Raw genomic sequence first — 18,007 nt, 5'->3', positions numbered from 1 at the left:
GCGGAGGCACCATAAGGAAGCCCCACGAGTGCCCCGAGTGCGGGAAGAGCTTCGTGCGCTGCTCCAGCTCCATCCCCCCATGGGAGGATCGGCGTTGGATGATCCCCAGTGACCCCGTTGGGCAGAGCCCTGGTGATCCGTGGTCCTGGTGATCCGTGTTGGGAAGACACCTGGCTGGGGGGCTGCACTGGTTCCTGTCTCCCTGTGGGCACCTGGATGAACACGGGGGCAGGAACATCCATTGGGACACAGACGGACATTGGGAATTCCTTGGGGGGAGCAGACTTGTTGTCTTTCAACCCCAGAAAATCTTTTGTGTTCAATTCTGTCTTCTGGGGGTATGGGAAGACAGATGTAGTGCTAAGGGCAATCCTGCCCTATATATTGCAGCTGTGTTAATTACTGAAGAGTGAGAACAGCCTTGCCCTCCACAGCTATGGGTGTGATACAAAAGTGAGTTAGTTGGTAGAGAGTCAGTTGGCATCTGCTGGGCCGTGTGCGTGAGGAGGAAGGGACAGGAGGCTGGGCAAGGGACAGATAAGGGAGCCACTGCATGAGGACAGACAGGGTTCAGTGGCTTTTCTAGGGACAGGAAGCAGTGAGCTGGAACTGCCAAAGAAAGAGAGAAGAAGGAGAGAAAGAGCCTGAGCTGTGTGGAGCTGCCTGGAGGATTGCTACATAGAAAAGGTATGAAGAACTTCTAGATAACAAGGTGCTGATACTTGAAGGCCTCTGAAGTTTTTGTTGAAGCACTCTGAGTTCATGGCCATCTCAACTCCAACATGGGGGCATCAATAAATACTGGATAGGTCTCGGAGGTGTTTTCCAACCTCAGGGATTCCATGATTTTGATTCCTATTGCCCAAGAGTGTCTTCCACAGCCAAATGGTGATGATCTGGGGCAAGACCAAGATTTTGGAGATTGTGGTGGAAACCCCTCCAAAATGGTACTTCCCTCCCATCTAAGCATGTGGATGCTCAGCTGGCACAGACAGGGAAATCCTTTTCTTTTGGCCTTGATTTGCTTTTCATTTCTCTTCATTTAAAATATCCAACACTGTGGTAAAAATAAAGACATGGAACTAAGACATGGTTGGGATGACAGGGGACATGGACATGGAGAGTGACATGGGGACACATGGATATTTGGGGGGTACATGGTCATTCATGGGGACACGGGGGAACACGGGTACAGATGAGGCCGTGGGGGACAATGACAGGGATGGAAACATTGTGGGGAGACAGCCACGGGTGAGGACAGGGTGGGACACGGCCAGTGACATGTGGGGACATGGCCATGGGCCGGTGCCATGGGGGGAACTTGCAGGGGCTGTGGGGGGATGCTGGGTTTGAGGGAGTTGAGGGTTCCTGGGAAGGACATGGGGCTTGCTGAGGGCTTTGGGGACCCCAGGCCCAGCGGCTCTGGCTGCGCTGGGAGACCCTGGGGGAGGTTCTGGGGCAGCTGCTCCCCGAGACCAGGGCAAACTTCAAAGCCTTTATTGGAGACACTGGGAGCAGCCGGGCGGGGACACAGGGACAGCGGGGCTGGGGGGACACACGACCCCCCCAAAATCATCTCGGGGACGGAGCGGGGGGTCCCGGCCGGGCCCCGAGGCCACGGGGAGGGGCTGCGGCCGCCGGCGGCTCAGGAGCTCTGTGGGCAGAGAAAGGGGGTGACACCCAGGCTGGGGGGCCCCGGGGGGGGCACACACGCTCTGGGGGAGGGGGGACACGACCCCCGGGACCCCCCCCTGACCTTCTTGCACAGGCAGAGGCCCAGCCCCCAGCGCCAGGAACACCGAGCCCAACACCAAGCCCCCGATCCCCGTCAGCATCTTGGGGGGTGCGGGGGCAGCTTTCGGGGGCGGGGGGCGCAGGATCCGGGAAACAGCGGCGGCTGCTGGGAAGGGACTGGGACGGAATGTGACAGGCTGGGATGGACTGGGACAGACTGGAACACCAGGATATACCAGGGGCTGGGATCCAGTGGGACCAGAATTGGGGCACAAGGGATCATACTGATATTGGATTTATTGGGACCACACTGAGGACTACTGGGAACATGCTGAGGGCAACTTGGTGCTGTTGGCATATACTGGGCATGATTGGGATTGTACTGGGAGTAACTGGAATTATACTGGGAGTGACTGGAACTGTAGCAGTGGTGAAAGGGCGCAGTTGGAAAGATGCAGGGGGCAGCTGGGGTCATACTGGGATCGTACTGGGACTGACAAGGTCACACTTGGAGTGACTGGAATAATACTGGGAGGATCTGGGAGTGACTGGCATCATATTGGGAGTGACAGGGATCAAACCAGACTCATACTGGGAATGTCTGGAAGTTACTGGGATCATACTGGGGGTGACTGGACTCATTCTGGGATCATGCTTGGTGCAACTGGGACCACAATGGGGCCAAATGGCATCCTAGAGGGAGTGACTGGGAGTGAGTGGGTTCATACTGGAAGTGTCTGGGGCCGTACTGGACTCCTACTGGGAGGGATTGAGAGTGAAAGGAACCATACAGGGCATGACTGGGAGGAGCTGGGACCATGTTGGGGACAACTGGGACCTTATTGGGAGTGACTGGGACCATAAAAGCTTGAATGGAGTTTCTATCCTGAGACATTCCCGGGGTGCAGCGGCAGCTCCACATCCCCAGCCTGGGGGGTCGGAGCAGGGGAACCTCTGGCAGCACCTTCAGGGCACAGCCAGGGCAGGAAGGGCTGTGGGACGGCTCCTCCTGCAAACCTCCGGGAGGGGGACAAGGGCTGGGGGGAAATAGACAATAAACATGGGATTGTAGAAAAAGAAAAAAAAAATTATATATAATATCTAAAATAAAATTGAAAATAAGAATGAAAAAAATAAGTAATGGCAGAGCTTCTTCTGCTGTAACTTTGGGTTTCTTGTCCAAGTTCCAAGTTGGTTCTGAGCCAGCAACCAGTGGTTGGCAGAGACATTGCTGCAGAAGGGCCTCATCTTGCCTAAACTAAAGTGTCCAGTACCGAGTAACACCTTGAGGTTATGGAAATCCCAGAGCCCAAGTTGGATTCCCCCGTTTGAAGCTGAAGGAGGAGCTCCACTCGTGACTCTGCTTCATAACGACGAATGTGAAAATTCACCACAATTCCCGGTTCCCTCCCTCCTCTGCCCAGCGGTGCAGGGAGAAGGGATGGGAGTTACGGTCAGTTTGTGCCGCTGCTTCCCCCTTTAGGGACAGGAAGCCTTGCCCTGCTCCGGCGTGGGATCTGTCCATGGGGTCAGACCCTGCCCTGTCCAGCGGGGTCCCTCCCCAGCCGTGCGGTCACTCCTCGGCCCGGCCCTGAGGCGCGGGGCAGTCCCGGGGCAGCCGCGCTGCGGCCCCGTCAGCGGCACCGCCGGTTCGTGCCGGGCAGGAGCGGCAGAAGGAGCCGGGCGGCGGCGGGGGCTCAATCCCGCCCGGAGGAAGAAGAGGAAGAGGAAGGAGCCGGGGCCGCCTGCGGTGTCCGATCCCCGGGGAGCAGCGGGGAGGCCTCGGGGAGCGGCGGCGGGCGGGGCCCTGTTGGAGCCGCCCCGAGGGGTTTGTGCCGCCCCGGGTCCATGGAGGAGTCGCTCGGCGAGACGGGCGAGGTGGGAATGAAAGGAGAGGCTAAAATGGAGAGAAGAGATTAAAATGCAATCAAAGAGCTGCACCAAGGGCATCTCCCCCTCTCGTGTCTGAAGCAGCTGCACCAAAGCACAGGCAGGGGGTGAACACAATAAAATACAGAGAATAGAGTGAAATAGAATAAAAAACTACACTGGGGGGTCCCTGGTGCCCGGTGTCACTGAAGAGCCGCTCTGTGGGATGGGCACTGCCGGGTGTGAGCAGAAGGGCAGCGCCGAGGCGGGTGCAAGGTGTGAATAGAACTGAACATAGAGAATAGAATAAAATACAAGAAAAGAACCGCACCGAGGGTTCTGCGCCGCCCGTGTCATGGAAGAACTGCACCGAGAGTGGCGAGAAGCAGCGGCAGTAGAGAATAGAATAAAAAATAACAGAAACCGCACTGGCAGTGGCCGCTCCCCAACACTAAAAGAGCAGAACCGAGGACTGGTCGGGGCAGCACTGAGGGGTCTTGCGGCGCTGCGTGTCCTCCAACGCTCGGCCAGTCCCGACACGCCCCCACAGGATCTATAGTCAGTGGGATCTTGGCTGCCCACCAGCCCTGCCATGTTGTGATGGTAGAGGAAGAAAGACGGGACCCTCAAAGGCTTAACTAGAACTTAGGTTTATTGGGCAGGAGGGAGGGAGCCCTCACCCGAAGACCAGTGCCTCAGAGAGACCCTGAATCTCAAGGGGGAGAGGGTTTTATACAGTGGGTGGAACTCAGGGTGGGTAGACATACAACCAATGGGGTATAACTGGGGAGTGTCTGCTGACATAACATGCATTGGCATCAATCAATGAACAGGAGGTAGGAGGGGAAAGCTTGCAACCCAGCCAGTCACCAGAGATCTCCCATCGAAGCTTCTGGACCTGGGGGACAGGTCCTGGAGTGACTGACAGGGTAGGAGGGTTTCCTAACATGTGATGGACAGGTACCCAAGGAGGGAAAGGCAAACCAATGAGGGGCTGTATCTGGGGGAGGCTGGGGGAGAAGCTTACAACTTGTAACAAAAGGGGAACTAAAACTAGAACTGCCCTGAACCGGGGTACAAAGAACAACTGTCTTACAATAAAACTCATTATGACAGTCACACCACCACAGGGTCTCGGCCGCCCGGTGTCACTGAAGGAGCCACAGCGAGGGACGGGCGGGGCGCGGCCCCATCGAACCCCTCCAGCTCCGTGACGAGCGGTGACCCCGCGGGACCGCGCCGGGGCCGGGCGGAGGCGGCAGCCGGAGCTGGGGAAGCGGCTTTGAGCGAGGAGACGAGCGGGGTGTTCCCAACCAGCTCCGCTCAGCCCTCGGGCACTGGGCTGGGGTTGCCACGAACTTTTCAACCCCGGCCGTGGGTTCCGCCGCCGCCTCCTCAGGCCCAGGAGCCCTGAAACCCCGGGAAATCGATCCCAGGCACTAAAAACCCTTCTCATGCACAGCGAGGGCCACAGAGGGTCCTTATGAACTCCCATCCCCTCAGTCCCCCCGGGCACCGCGGGGCATTAGCGCAGCTCCCGCGGCTGTCCCGGCACCGGCTGCTGCCACAGGGCACGGGCTTGTCACACTTGGGTATTAAACAAATTTGGGGAGGAGGAGGACAGCCTTAGAACCCAGGGCTTTGCCCTCGGGAGCTTGGAGCTGCACGAGGGGGATAAAGGATTCCCTGCACACACCGATGCCCCCGGCAGCGGCTCTGCCCCGCCAAGAACGGGGCTGTGTTTGGGAGAGGTGGGATGGCTGGGATGGGCTCTGCAATGAGACAGCCACATGTTGGCATGAAGAGCTTGGGGCGATGGGGTTACTGAGGAGCTTTTGGGGCACCTTCCAGTCCTGAGAGATGAGTTACTGGCAGGGGGGAGACACCTGGCTCTGACATTGCAGTGGGGCCTGTATTAGGGAAGGATGTATGTCGGGGGTTAGATTTCTTTGTTTTTTACTTACAGAATTCTTTCCCATGAGTTGCTAGAAGACTAATTACTGGGTACTTACGGGTACTTGAACAAACTTCTGGGTACAGAACAGACGGGCCATAGGAGAGCAGTTGTAGCACCTGGCTACACTTTTTTTTTGTCTCTGGCAGTTTCTCTTGAGGGGAAAGATGCCACGAGTTTTGGGGCAGGAAAACGACAGGGGCTGGGGGCAGCTATGCCGTCTCTTACTCTCGGCTTTCAGAGAGAGGATGGCCAGGCTGCTGCTTGCTGCAGGAGGAGTTCACTGTAGCCACCAAGTCTGGTCCTGGGAAATCTACCACCATCTGCTCGTGTGCCCAGGAATTCTGAGCTCACCTCCTCCTGTCCTGCTGGAGCTGGGCCAGCCCTGCCCCTCCATTGCTGCTTCTTCAGCGCTGCTTTGAGGCTTTTCTGTACACTGTGGGCTCGCACCCCCTACCTGCTGAGACCTTCTGCATCTTCAGCCACAGCTCCAGAGTTTCTGATCCATCCCTTCCATCCCTTCAGCCACAGCTCTGCAGTTCCTGATCCATCCCTTCCATCCCTTCAGCCACAGCTCTGCAGTTCCTGATCCATCCCTTCCATCCCTTCAGCCACAGCTCCGCAGTTCCTGATCCATCCCTTCCATCCCTTCAGCCACAGCTCCGCAGTTTCTGATCCATCCCTTCCATCCCTTCCCGGCTCGGACAAAGCCGCCATTCCCGCGCGCTCCCCGAGCCCGCCCCACAGCGCCCCCTGCAGCCGCGGGGGGATCATCGCACCTGCCCCGCCCACCGGGAGCCACCAGCGCCCCTGCTGGCCGTGCCCGGAACTGCACCAAAGGGGAAAGTGCCGCGCTCAGGGAAGCTGTTCCTGGGTTCTGCTTCTGTTTATTGTTAATGCTGTGCTTGGTGTTGTTTGTTTGCCTGGTTATACACACCAGTAAAGAACTGTTATTCCTATCCACTTACCTCTGCCCAAGAACATATTTATTTCAAAATTATAACTTCTGAATAAATTTGAATTAAATTATAATTCGGAGGAAAAGGGTTTGACTTCTCAATTCCAAGGGAGGCTCTGGCTTTCCCTGGCAAACACCTGTCTTTCAAACTAAGACAACACCATTCTCTGAGTTAGTTATAATATAAAAGTTAGTTCAAATAGTTATAATATAAAAGCATTTTAGCATTGTGCAGTCTCTGTTTTAATATTTCGCTAAGGCCTAGGACATAAAATTGATTTATTGCAATGCCATTTCTGTAGACTATACAGTGCACACGTAAACTGATAGGTTATGTTTCATCAAAAAGCAGCTGAAAGGAATTATAAATTGTATTGTATCAAAATCATTGTGATCAATAACAATATGCAAAATTGATACATGAATGCAAAAGCCAGTATTTTGTCATTTATGTTGTCATTCGTGTTTTCATTTATATTGTAATTTATGTTGTCATTTCTATTGTCATTTATAAGCTGGGTTGGCTTCCTCTCCTGCAAGGCACTGAAGGGGGCTCATTCACCCCCTGCCCCCACGTCTCTGAGTGTCCCCAAGTGTCTCTAAGCATCTTTGAGTGCCCCCAAGTGTCCCCACTGACGTCACCCTAAGATTTCTCATCAGGATTTGGGGTAGTTTCAGTCAAAATTCCCAGAAAATTCCCCAAATTTGTCTCAAACACCACGTGGGAAGGGGACAAGTGCCACCAGCCATGTCCCAGATGGCGTCACAACCCCGATGACGGGACGTCGCTGTGCCCGCAGCAGCCTCGGGATGTCCTCGATGGCTCTTTGGCATCGCTCGGCCACTGGGGCCATCGTGTGTCGGGTTTTTGGGGTGTCCTCACTGAAGACAAGGGCGATGGGCAGTTGTAAAAGCAAAGTCCTTTATTGCACGGCTAAATCAGCCTCATGGAGGCAGAGGTTGTCACAGCTCGAGCCAGTAAAGTCCCCATGGACCCAGCAGGAGCGGTGGCATCTTATCAGCAGCAGTGTGCAGGAAGCCTTCTCACATAAAGTTTAATAAACGACAAAGTTTCACAGCATAAAGAACATAAAGTTTCTGATACGGTCTTGCACATGGCCAGCGTGTAATGAGCCCCATGAAGATGTATCAAGCCTGAGGGTTGGCCTGAAACCTCCCAGATTGGCTTCATAATATTTGCCAGACGGCTCTTCAAGTGTGTTTTGTAAAGCAAAGGTTTCAACAAAAAGAGGTTTTAACAAAAGACAAAACATTTTACAAAAGATAAAATGACAAACAGTATGGAAACAAAAGCCAAGCACAGGTGTCAGAGAAGCCTCTGACCCCTGGCTAAGACACCTTAAAAAGCATCTGAGCACCTCTGAGCTCGTTCTCAAGTTTTGGATGATTAAGGAGGGACAATTTGCCCTGCTGCCAATAGAAGCAGCCACAGGTCCTGGGAAACATCTCTACAGCCCAACCAGTGCCCATGAGAAGGGCACAGAACTTTCTAGCTCGGCTTCCTTCTATGTTCAAAGGTAAACCAAAACATTTTTCCTTAAATAGAATCATTTCCTGGGGTGTGGAAATGCGATCCCACAAGTTTCTAAGCCCCAGGCAGCCACAGCAGCAGCAGTCTGTGTTCCCTGAGCCTTATCAGTGTATATGTATTTTTATATCTATCTATCTATCTATCTATCTATCTACTGTCTTATTAGTAGCAGCCACAGAAACAACAACAGTGGCACTTATGATCGGTCTCCCCTGAGCCTGCTAGCATTCTCAAAGCAGTGCATTTTATTCTATTTTTGGCCAAACAGGTTGAAGCAAGAGTCCTGTATTGCCTTGTTGGCCCTATCCTAAGCTAAGATTGATGTGCGACAACATTTGCAATTTCTTATATAAATTCTATTCATGTAGCTCTGTCTGTTCTATCCAGGAATGTTTAGCAGGGCTACATTGGTTTTGTTATGATTAGAATTTAACTAACTTTGCAAAAAGCAATGCTGCTGAACTTTAAACTAGACTTTAGGTCTTTTTCTTGCTAACTGATCCAGGCTCTTATTTGCTAAGGCACTTAAAAATCTTCTATTTATTTAAAACTAAACTTGTATTTCTACTTCATTTCTGTGTGGATTTATGTATTTTAGTTTCTCTAAGGGTTCTAACTCAGCTCTCACATTTCTGGGCACTCTAGGGCCTGTGTGGATTTGGCCCAGGGGGATTTATATGCCAGCATCTCCCCTCTCTCTTTGAGCCATACAGACTCTCTTGATTGCTTTACTGATCATTTGTCAAATGCACTGGAGCAAACAAGGCACCCTTATCATCACAACTATGATGAAGATGATGATTGAAATGTATAGACACATTCTTAAAAGCTCTTTCATCCTTCATGTTAAATTCCATCTATCTAATAGAATATCTATCCAAATCCCATTATCAATTCTCATTTTTGATACACCTTCTTTAAGTTGTATGCTTTTATGAATAGATTCTGAGTGACCAGAGAAATCCATACAACACCTCCCTTTAAATTCTTCACACCCCTGTCCACGTGCTAGTAAGGGAAAGTCAGTTGTGACCCTGTCTACCATCTTTAACATCTGTTAACACATCACTTAATGCAAGGGAGGTATTGAATTGCTTACTCAGCCAACACCCCAGTCAATCCAGTTGCTTTAGTGCTACTGTTGAACTGAGTTGTGCTAATAAAAGAGATGCTGAGAACCTTTTTCCAAAACCCCAAGGCTGAAAATTACTTTTGCAGTCTAAATTGCATTGATGGATAAGCCTGTTTCCTTTTATGTGTCACAATGGCAAACATTTGTGCATCAGGTGTTAGCAGAGTAAGTCTCCCCAAGCTCCACGGCCCACCTGTGATGTGTGCTGGAATAGCAGGCCAGGCTCTGTTTCCACAAATGAAAAACATTCCCTGTGGGAACTGAAAGGGGCTATCATTAAATGCAGACTGAACTAAAGAAGTATGGTTACACCAATTCATCTCATTTTTCTATACAGAGTGCTAAGGACAAACATCCTTAACCAAAAATTGATCTTTCCCTGTAGAGTTAAATCTGGCATGAAAAAATCATGTTTACAGAACCAAAGATCTCCAATGCTTCAGGTTCACGAGATGCCTTGGGAAGGTGAGGAACCCACCAGTTCCATGCATCTACTGGGGACCAAAAATCCCATGTGGATGATCCTGGGAGTGCACCTTGAATGGCTCTGTCAGTTTTCTCTGTAATTGGCCAAGCACCCACTGGCACACCAACTAGACAGGTGGAAAATGGCTTTTCTGGGGTTGTATTGGACAGACACACGGTATCTAAACCTGATGCACTGGCTAAAGTCACCTAGACATTGGTTTTAGGTTGACTAACTGGCAAATTTGCGTTACTAAAAGCAAGCAAATTACTAAAAGCAAGCATGCAAAAACGCATAACATTTGATTGAACCCCTTATTTCCCTTAAACTATTCTCTAACAGAGGGATTCTACAACACTACTGATCCACAAGTGTTGGTCTTTGGCTGATCAACAGGTAAGGTTGCATTGGTGAAGGCAAACAAAATAAGAAGATAGAAACATGGTAACTGATTTAACTTCACACTTTTTGATTTAAGGCACTTTCTTTTTCATTCCTGATTTCCAAGCACATCTCTCAGCACATTCCCTTCTTTGGTTCTTCCACCAATTTCACCCGGGACCAGCCAGATATAAGGCACTGAATTATTTTGTTTGCATTCAACTCAGCAAATCTGAATCTCTTTTGATTATGTCAAAAATTCCCTCTTACATTCCTCCCTGAGAACAGGAAGATGGGGGTTGTTTTCTTCATTGTGACCCACTGCAACTAAAAATTCAATGGCCTTGTGCTTTGTTTGGGATTCTAAATCATAACACCATGTACACCACGCTTGTGCCAACAGAGCTCTACGATACCAACGATTCCCACACTTTTTACACTGATACAAACCCCAGGGTTCACAGATCTGGCACATGGGACAAAAGATGTCTGCCATCAGCTACAGTCTCTGTGCAGCTCACGTCTGCGTGCTGCTTCTCTGCTCTTGGGGTTGTCAGTGTGTTCCTGTGCTTGATTTGGCTTCACGTTCTCTGCTGGAATCCACGTGGGTCCTGTACCTGCAGAAACACAACTTCTTCTTCACCTTCTTCTTCATGGGCTTGGATGGTTTCTTTGATTGGTTAATAAAGTCCTCATTGCAGACTACGGGGGATGGGTCATTGGGTCAAAAATAGAAATAATTTGAGTGTCACTTTTTCATTTGATGATTTGTCCTTGAAAACAGCAGGTAGGGAGAGAGATAGACTCTCCATTTTGTGCTTAGGGAGTTAGCATGCAGAACTCACGGCCTGTGAGGCTGTAATGCAGATAAGAATTAATAAAATCCTGAGTCCAAACACCAAAACTGTGTCTCCCGTGCTCCAATCCCGGCACTGGCAGAGGCTGAAAAGAAGCCGGAACCTCGGCAGGGCTGCTCCCCATGGCAGGCTCACGCCGATGGTGGGGGTGCTGAAAGCCTCTTTGGCCGTGCCCAGGGGTCACCCGCCCCCACGGCTGGTGACTCCTGCTGTGGGGGACCACAGGGACCCCGCCGGCGGCACCCCAGGGCCGCGCACCTGTCAGTGCCAGGGGGGTCCCTACGAGCCCAGGTAAGTCACCAGCAGGATGGAAGGGGCCCCTCAGGGGTTCGCTGGGACCGGCCGCGGGGCCGTTCTCGGGTTTAGCGAGGCCGGAGCAGCTGCAGCTCCTTTGCATCTCTTTGCGGTAAAACCGTCCAGTGGCACCTTTGCAGTGGTTCTCCTCTATTGATGGCTGGAACCAAAAAGGCAAATTGAGGAGCATCCTGTGGATGCAGTGGAGTGTTGAAAAAACAATCTTTTAAGTCAATGACAACAAGAGGCCAGTCTCCTGGGATCAGTGAAAGAGAAAGAAATCCAGGTTGTAAATGCCTCATGTCTTCTATCACTTCGTTGATCTTCCTCAAGTTGTGAAGCAATCTCCAGGAATCAGAGAAGTCTTCTTGTGAATGACAAACACTGGGGAATTCCAGGGACTATTTGTGGGTTTGATGAGGCGTTTTTGTAGCTGTTTGCTCACTAATTGTTTGAGGGCATTCAATTTTTTCTGTTCGAGAGGCCATTGATCCATCCAAATGGGCTGATTGGTTTTCCATGATAACTGCAGAGGCGTCGCTATGGTTTCCATTAAGAATCCACTTCCATCTTTGCTCTCCACTGGGACAACACGTCTCTCCCCCACAGTGTGATGTGGTTCTTCCACACACAGGGCCGGATGTTTGCTGTCTTTCCTTCAGGACCTCTGACAGTAATCATGGATTCACTCTGCATACACGCTATACTTCCTCCAATCCCTGTGAGACTAAACTCAGGTGTTACCAGATTCCAATTGCTTGGCCAAAACTCAAAAGGAATCAGAGTGAGGTCTGCCCCTGTGTCCAGCTTGCCTGTAATGTTAAGTGTTTTACCAGACTCCACATCTGTCAGACTGCACTCCAGCTCTGGCTCTTCATTGGTGATATGTTTTACCCAACGGACATTAGGTGCTGGGCTAAAGCCCTCAGAAGGTGTTTCTCTGTATCCAGCTCCCTTATTTATATTCATTGGCCATGCAATAGCAATAGCTATTGGTGTTTTTGGCTGAATTACCAGTGGAGCATTGTAAGCAAGAGCTAAAACACTCAGCTCTTCATTACAATTTGCTGAAACGACAGCTGGAATAACTGAAAGTCCAAGAGTTCTGTTATCATCCTTGCCTATAATTAGAAAGTCTTGTTTTTGTTTTGAAACACCAGTAAGTCCTATGGGAAGGCATTCATGGCAACAGGATTTAAAAGAATATATCAATTTGGAAGTTGCCAGTTCACATCGTGTCCCTGGGCGTAATAAGTCGGGGTGGCTTGGGCGATGGCTGGTGGTGTCACAAACTGCCCCTGGCTCGGGTTTTCCCCAGGTACCCTCAGGTTGTTCAGGTGTTCCCGTCACTGAGCTGCCATTACTTGTTTCGCCACACGAAGGCGCTGTGCGCTGTTCTGTGCACGGCCCCGGGGTGTCCTTGATGGTTTCTTGTCGCTGCTTGGCCACCGAGCGGCCACCGGGGCCACCAGGGCTAACGGGGCCACCAGGGCTAACAGGGCCACCAGGGCCACCACAGGCACTCGAGAGGAGGTTGTGGATGTCCCCAAGTGTCCCCATCAGGTGATGCATGGCCAGGCGGGTGCTGCCCTCCCACAGCCACTCGACCTTGACCGCCACAGCCACCAAGTCCTTGCGGACATCAGCGGACGCCTCCTTTTCCTTCAGGGCCAATTTGATATCCTCCAGCTGCTGCTGCAGCGTACAGAGGAACGTGGAGGCTCTGTAACACACACATGCCAAGCGCACCACCAGTGTCCAGGCTGCCTTCACCTGCTCTCCCCTCCCGGTGGCCACCCTCGACTGGCTGATGGTCACCACAGCCTTGACAGCTGCCACCGCTCGGGCCTTCTGCACGATCAGAAACGAGATCAACACCCCCGTGACCAGGGCCATCGATGGCTGCTGGGTCTTCTCCCCCAGGATGTTCTTAACTCTCCTCCAGCTGATGGTCTTGTCCTGCAGGTCCCCAGCCTGGGCGGTGTCCCCGTCCTCCCAGGTATCGAGGAAATCGATGCCCTCATCCATCAGCCACATCGAGCTCTTCCAGACCAGAAACCTTGACTCCTGCCAGGCTCTGGCCGCGGCTGTCACATCGTCCCAGGTGGCCCCTGGGGTTGTCATGAGGGCGGCCATGGCCTGGGAGGTGACACTGCCATGCTCCAGGGCGTCCCGGAGGTGCGAGATGAATTTCTTCAGGGCTGCACGCAGGGACTTTGGGTACAGGAACGGGCTCCTGTCCCGTGGCACAGTCACGAGGGCTGCCAGCTCACCCATGGTGGCCACCACAGCCACCAGATCCTCCAGCTCCTGGTGAGGGGATGGGGAGGTGGCCTTCGTGGCCTCCTGGGGTGGCCCCTGTGCCCTCCTTGGGTCCCCTCTGTCCCCTCCCTGGAGGGCTCAGCTGTCCCCTCTGTCCCTTTGCCACCCCCTTGTCCCCTCTGCCAACCCCTGCCAACCCCTGCCACCCCCTGCTGACAACCCCCTTGTCCCCTCCTGCAACCCCCCCACTGTCCCCCTTGCCCCCAACCCCCCCAGCACCCCCTGACCCGACCTAGGAACCCCCAGGACCCCCAAAACCCCACCTGGGACTCCCTGAACCCCCCCAGAATCCCACCCGAATCCCACCTGGGACCCCTCCAAACCCCACCTGGGACCCCCCCAAACCCCCAGAACAAAACAATTCTGCCTGGGACCCCCAAAACCCCTTCTGGGACCCCCCCAAAATCCTTCAGGATCTCCCCAACCCCACCTGCAACACCTCCAAACCCCACTTGGGACCCCCAAACCCCACCTGGGACCCCTCAAAATCTCCCCTAGGACCCCAAAACCCCCCCGTGTTCCCCCCTTTCCCCTCCCACCACCCCACACCAGGATTGTCACACCTTGCAGCCATCCATGATCGCTGGGGACACGGCAGGGACGCCTCGAGGACACTCTAGGGACGCTCTGGGTGTTATAAATGCATATTGTATGACTGGCTTTTGCAAATATTAAAATGAATACTATATCTGTTATGTTAGAAAGTTATGCTGTACTAATATAGTCTCTTTCAGTAGTGTGATAAATACAGTTTTTAGGCTATAGCAGATGCTTGTTGTAACTAATTTAAAGTGGGAGAGGCAATTAAGAAATTCCTCACATCATCCTATCTTCATAGAGATAACAACAAGGACACCAAAGAACTCCAGAAGGAAGAATTTACTGCCTCCTTATTAAGGGATTTGCATTTTCTGGAGCCACTGGAAAAATTTATTTCCAAGAAAGAATGGTGGGGGGAGAAAAATTACAATTAAACCTTTTTACCCAAAGTCCAAAGAAGGGTTTAAATCATGTCCAAATTTATGAATATGCAATAACCCATGGTATTGAAAGGAAAGATCCTTTGTTAGCCTGTGTGCCTTGGTGTGGGATGCCAGGTACCCAAACCTCTGTAATCTCTTTTGCTTCATATGCCTCTTATTGTCCTATTTTTTATTATTACACTTTTAAAATTTTAACAAAAGTGAGCCATGTTTTTCACAATTTGGGGGCTCAGTTCAGGATATTTACCTCGTCTCTGACGCCCCAGGGGATCCAGAGCAGGAGGGGCCCAGCTGATTTTAGCAGCCTTGCTCTGCTTCCTCTGGTGTAGATTGGAGATCACAGGTTAAATACCCCCAGGGCAAGGAGGAGACAATAAAGCAAAAGGAAAAAAAGGGAAGAAGAAGCTCTGGAAGAAACCGTGGTATTTTTGCTCCGTAAAAATCTTGTGCACAAAGACCTAAGAAAGAACAAAGGACTGTGAGTATTTCTTAGGGGAGCAGGTTACGGGGTGTGAGAGGTGAGTTTGAGACGTGGACTGGGGTTCCCAGCTCTACAAAGCCAGTCTGGAGCTCCCTGAGCTGCGTGTCTGTCCTTTGGCCAGAGAGGAGCCAGGACGGAGGCGAAGCCAGAGATGAAAGGACTGAGAGAGACCCCGGGGTGGGGACGGGGCCCCAAAGAAAGGGGCTGGGCCCCTCTGAAGGAAGGGAGCTGGGGGTTTGCCAGTACAACCCACTGAGAAACAGGATAAAAAGGAGGGAGGGGCCTAAATTCTTTTTTTAGCCAGATTGAGGGTTTAAAAATAACCCCAAAAAACAAAAATCCCAAGAAATTTGGGCTTAGGACCTGACGAATTAAGGGTTTGGAGAAAAAACCAAAATAAACCAAGAAATTTTGGCTTAGAAGCTGCCAAATTGAGGGCTTGGGAAAAAAAAAAACAAAACCAAAACCAGGAAATTCGGGCTTAGAAGCTGCAGAATTGAGGGTTTGGGTAAACAAAAAACAAAAAACAAAACAAAACAAAAACAAAAAACAAACAAACAAAAAAACCACACCCAAAAAAACCCCTAAAACAAACAAAACAAACAAACCAACCAAACAAACAAAAAACCCACAAACAAACAAACAAACAAAAAAACCCAACAGGAAATTCGGGCTTAGAAGCTGCAGAATTGAGGGGTTGGGGGGGAAAAAACAAAACAGGAACTTTGGGCCTAGAACCTGCCGAATTGAGGGTTGGAGAAAAAACGTATTAAAAAACCCAAGAAATTTGGGCTTAGAAGCCGCCCCGCCGTCCCCGGCCCCACCGCCCGCCCCAGCCCCGGTGCCGGCGGCCGCCCCGCCGTTTGTATCGGCCGCACCGGTGGCCGCTCCGCCCGGGGCTCCCCCTGCGCCGGCCCCAGCCCCGACCGCGCAGTCTGCGATCGCTGCCCCGGACATGCCGGGGGATCTGCCCGCCCCAATCCCGGCCGCACGGCCCGCGGCAGCTCCGCCACAAACCCCGCCCGGCCCGGCCCGGCCGCTCGGGCCGCCCATCCCCTGACCGCTTGTCCCGGGGCTGCTCCGGCCGGCCCCGTCCCGGCCGCTCCGCCCGTGCCGGGAGCATGCGCAGAGACTCCGTGCTCAGGCTCGGCCGCCGCTCGTCCTCTCGGTGGTTCCGGCAGCAGCTCCCGCCTACGCCCCCCCACGCCTGGAGGACTCAGCCCCGGGCCAATCCCCGCCCCCGCCCCGCCCTCTCCGGCAATCCCAGCACCCCCCGCGCTGGGCACCGTTGCCTTGGGAACCGCCGCTCCCGCTGGGCGGGGCCGGTTTCCTTTGAAAGGCCAAATCCCGGGCCCGCGGAGCCACAGCTCGGCCACGGGAAGGGCCTGCGGGACGGGCAGCGCGGCCTTTGGGCAAACTTTCCCCGCTCCTCCCGGAATACAAGTTATACAATATGCGGGTGATCCCTCATTATCAGGGGAAGCTGAAGGTGAAGTTGGGGAGGCTGCCATGAAACTTCTGAATTTTCTGGGGGAAAAGGACTCAGAGTATCAAAGGGGAAACTGCAATTTGTAGAATCTGAAGTGAAATATCTCGGGCACTTAATAAGCAAAGACAGCCAAAAGCTAAACCCCGAGAGAATTGCAGGAATTTTATCTTTTCCCCCTCCCTCTTCAAAGAAGGAAATCAGAAATCTACTCGGATTATTGGGATATTGTAGATTATGGATTGAAGGGTATACACAGTCAGTCACATTTTTATATGGAAAATTGACAGAGGGAGATAACATAAAGTGGACCAAGGAAGATGATGATAAATTAGGAGGACTGAAGTCAAAACTGGCCTCAGTGCCAGCCTTGAGCTTTCCCTCATTAGAAAAACCCTTTCATCTGTTTGTGACTGTGGAAAGTGGAGCAGCTCATGGAGTTGTGGCTCAGGAGTGGGGAGGAGAGAAGAGACCAACAGCTCATTGATCAAAGGTGTTGGGCCCAGGGAGCCACGGCTGCCCAGAGTGTGTTCAAGCCACAGCAGCTGCTGCAGTTCTGGTAGAAGAGAGCCCCGAGCACTCCTGGGGGTGAACTAATTGTGTGTGCACCTCATGCAGCCCAAATGTGTTAAACCAGAGAGCTGAAAAACGGGTAACAGAGTCTGGGGTGCTGAAATAGGAAGCAATCCTGATAGACAGTGATGGCTTGACATTAGAAGTAAACAAAAGTTTAAATCCAGCCCAATTTTTGTATGGAGAACCAAAAAGTAACCTAACACATAATTGTTTAGAAATTATCCAATACCAAGCTAAAGTATGAGAGGATCTCAAAGAGCAAGCCATTTCAGAGGGGAAACAATATATGTGGATGATTCTTTCAGGTGTTTATAAGGAAAAAGTATGTCAGGGTTTGCTTTGGTGGATGGGAAAAACATGCAAACCCTGGAAAAAGGAAAATTGCCTTCAAACTTGTCCACTCAAACTTGTGAATAATATGGTCTAAAAAGAGCATATCTTTCTAAGCCAGTGAGAAAGGAACCATATATATTGATTCAAGGTATGCTTTTGGGGTAGCACACACCTTTGGAAAAATTTGGGAAGAAAGAGGATTACTTAATTCAAAGGGAAAGGGATTATTGATACATGAAGGACTCACTCTAGAGGTTTCAGAGGCATTAAAACTGCCTGAGGAGATTGCTGTAGTGCATATTAATGGACATCAAAAGGGAATGACCTCGGAAATAAGGGGAAATAATTTGGCAGATCAAGGAGCTAAAGATGCAGCAGAGAATGGGATCCAAAGGGTTGTGTTAATTTTTACCTCAAATAAGGAAGAATTAGAAACTCCAAAGTTCAGTGGAACAGAAAAGGAATTAAGTAAAACAGGAGGAAAGCCAGATGAATCTGGGAAATGGAAACTTCCTGACAGGAGGCAGTTACTTAACAAGCTGCTCACTAGGAAAATATTAGAAAACATGCATCAAAAACTCATTGGGGTACCCAAGCTTTGTGTGATCACTTTCTAAGGAATTATGGGT

General features: G+C 51.4%; 1 protein-coding gene across 3 annotated transcripts; it reads right to left on the bottom strand.

Moving 5' to 3' along the window:
• Positions 1–7,420: 7,420 nt before the first annotated feature.
• On the bottom strand, positions 7,421–16,318 carry LOC310921642 (uncharacterized protein). Of its 3 annotated transcripts, XR_014592181.1 has the most exons (5): positions 16,045–16,318; positions 14,750–14,960; positions 14,083–14,135; positions 11,330–13,507; positions 7,421–10,663 (listed from the first exon to the last, which is right to left on the bottom strand). XR_014592181.1 is itself a non-coding variant. In XM_083885386.1 (4 exons), exons 3-4 carry the CDS (start codon positions 14,095–14,097, stop codon positions 11,750–11,752), a joined length of 1,773 nt encoding a protein of 590 aa, XP_083741512.1. In that variant the 5' UTR covers positions 14,098–14,146; positions 14,750–14,960; positions 16,045–16,318; the 3' UTR covers positions 7,421–11,749. The 3 variants fall into 3 exon arrangements, 2 of the variants coding, with proteins under 2 accessions (XP_083741512.1, XP_083741511.1); XM_083885386.1 differs by having other exon boundaries at positions 7,421–13,507; positions 14,083–14,146; XM_083885385.1 differs by having other exon boundaries at positions 7,421–13,507.
• Between the last annotated feature and the right edge of the window lie 1,689 nt (positions 16,319–18,007).

Source organism: Zosterops lateralis (genome assembly GCF_965231275.1).
Source record: "Zosterops lateralis genome assembly, contig: SUPER_35_unloc_1, whole genome shotgun sequence".
Taxonomy (NCBI): Eukaryota; Metazoa; Chordata; class Aves; order Passeriformes; family Zosteropidae; genus Zosterops; species Zosterops lateralis.
Note: the sequence above shows the minus strand (reverse complement) of the source record. Positions and strands in the feature narration are given on the sequence as shown.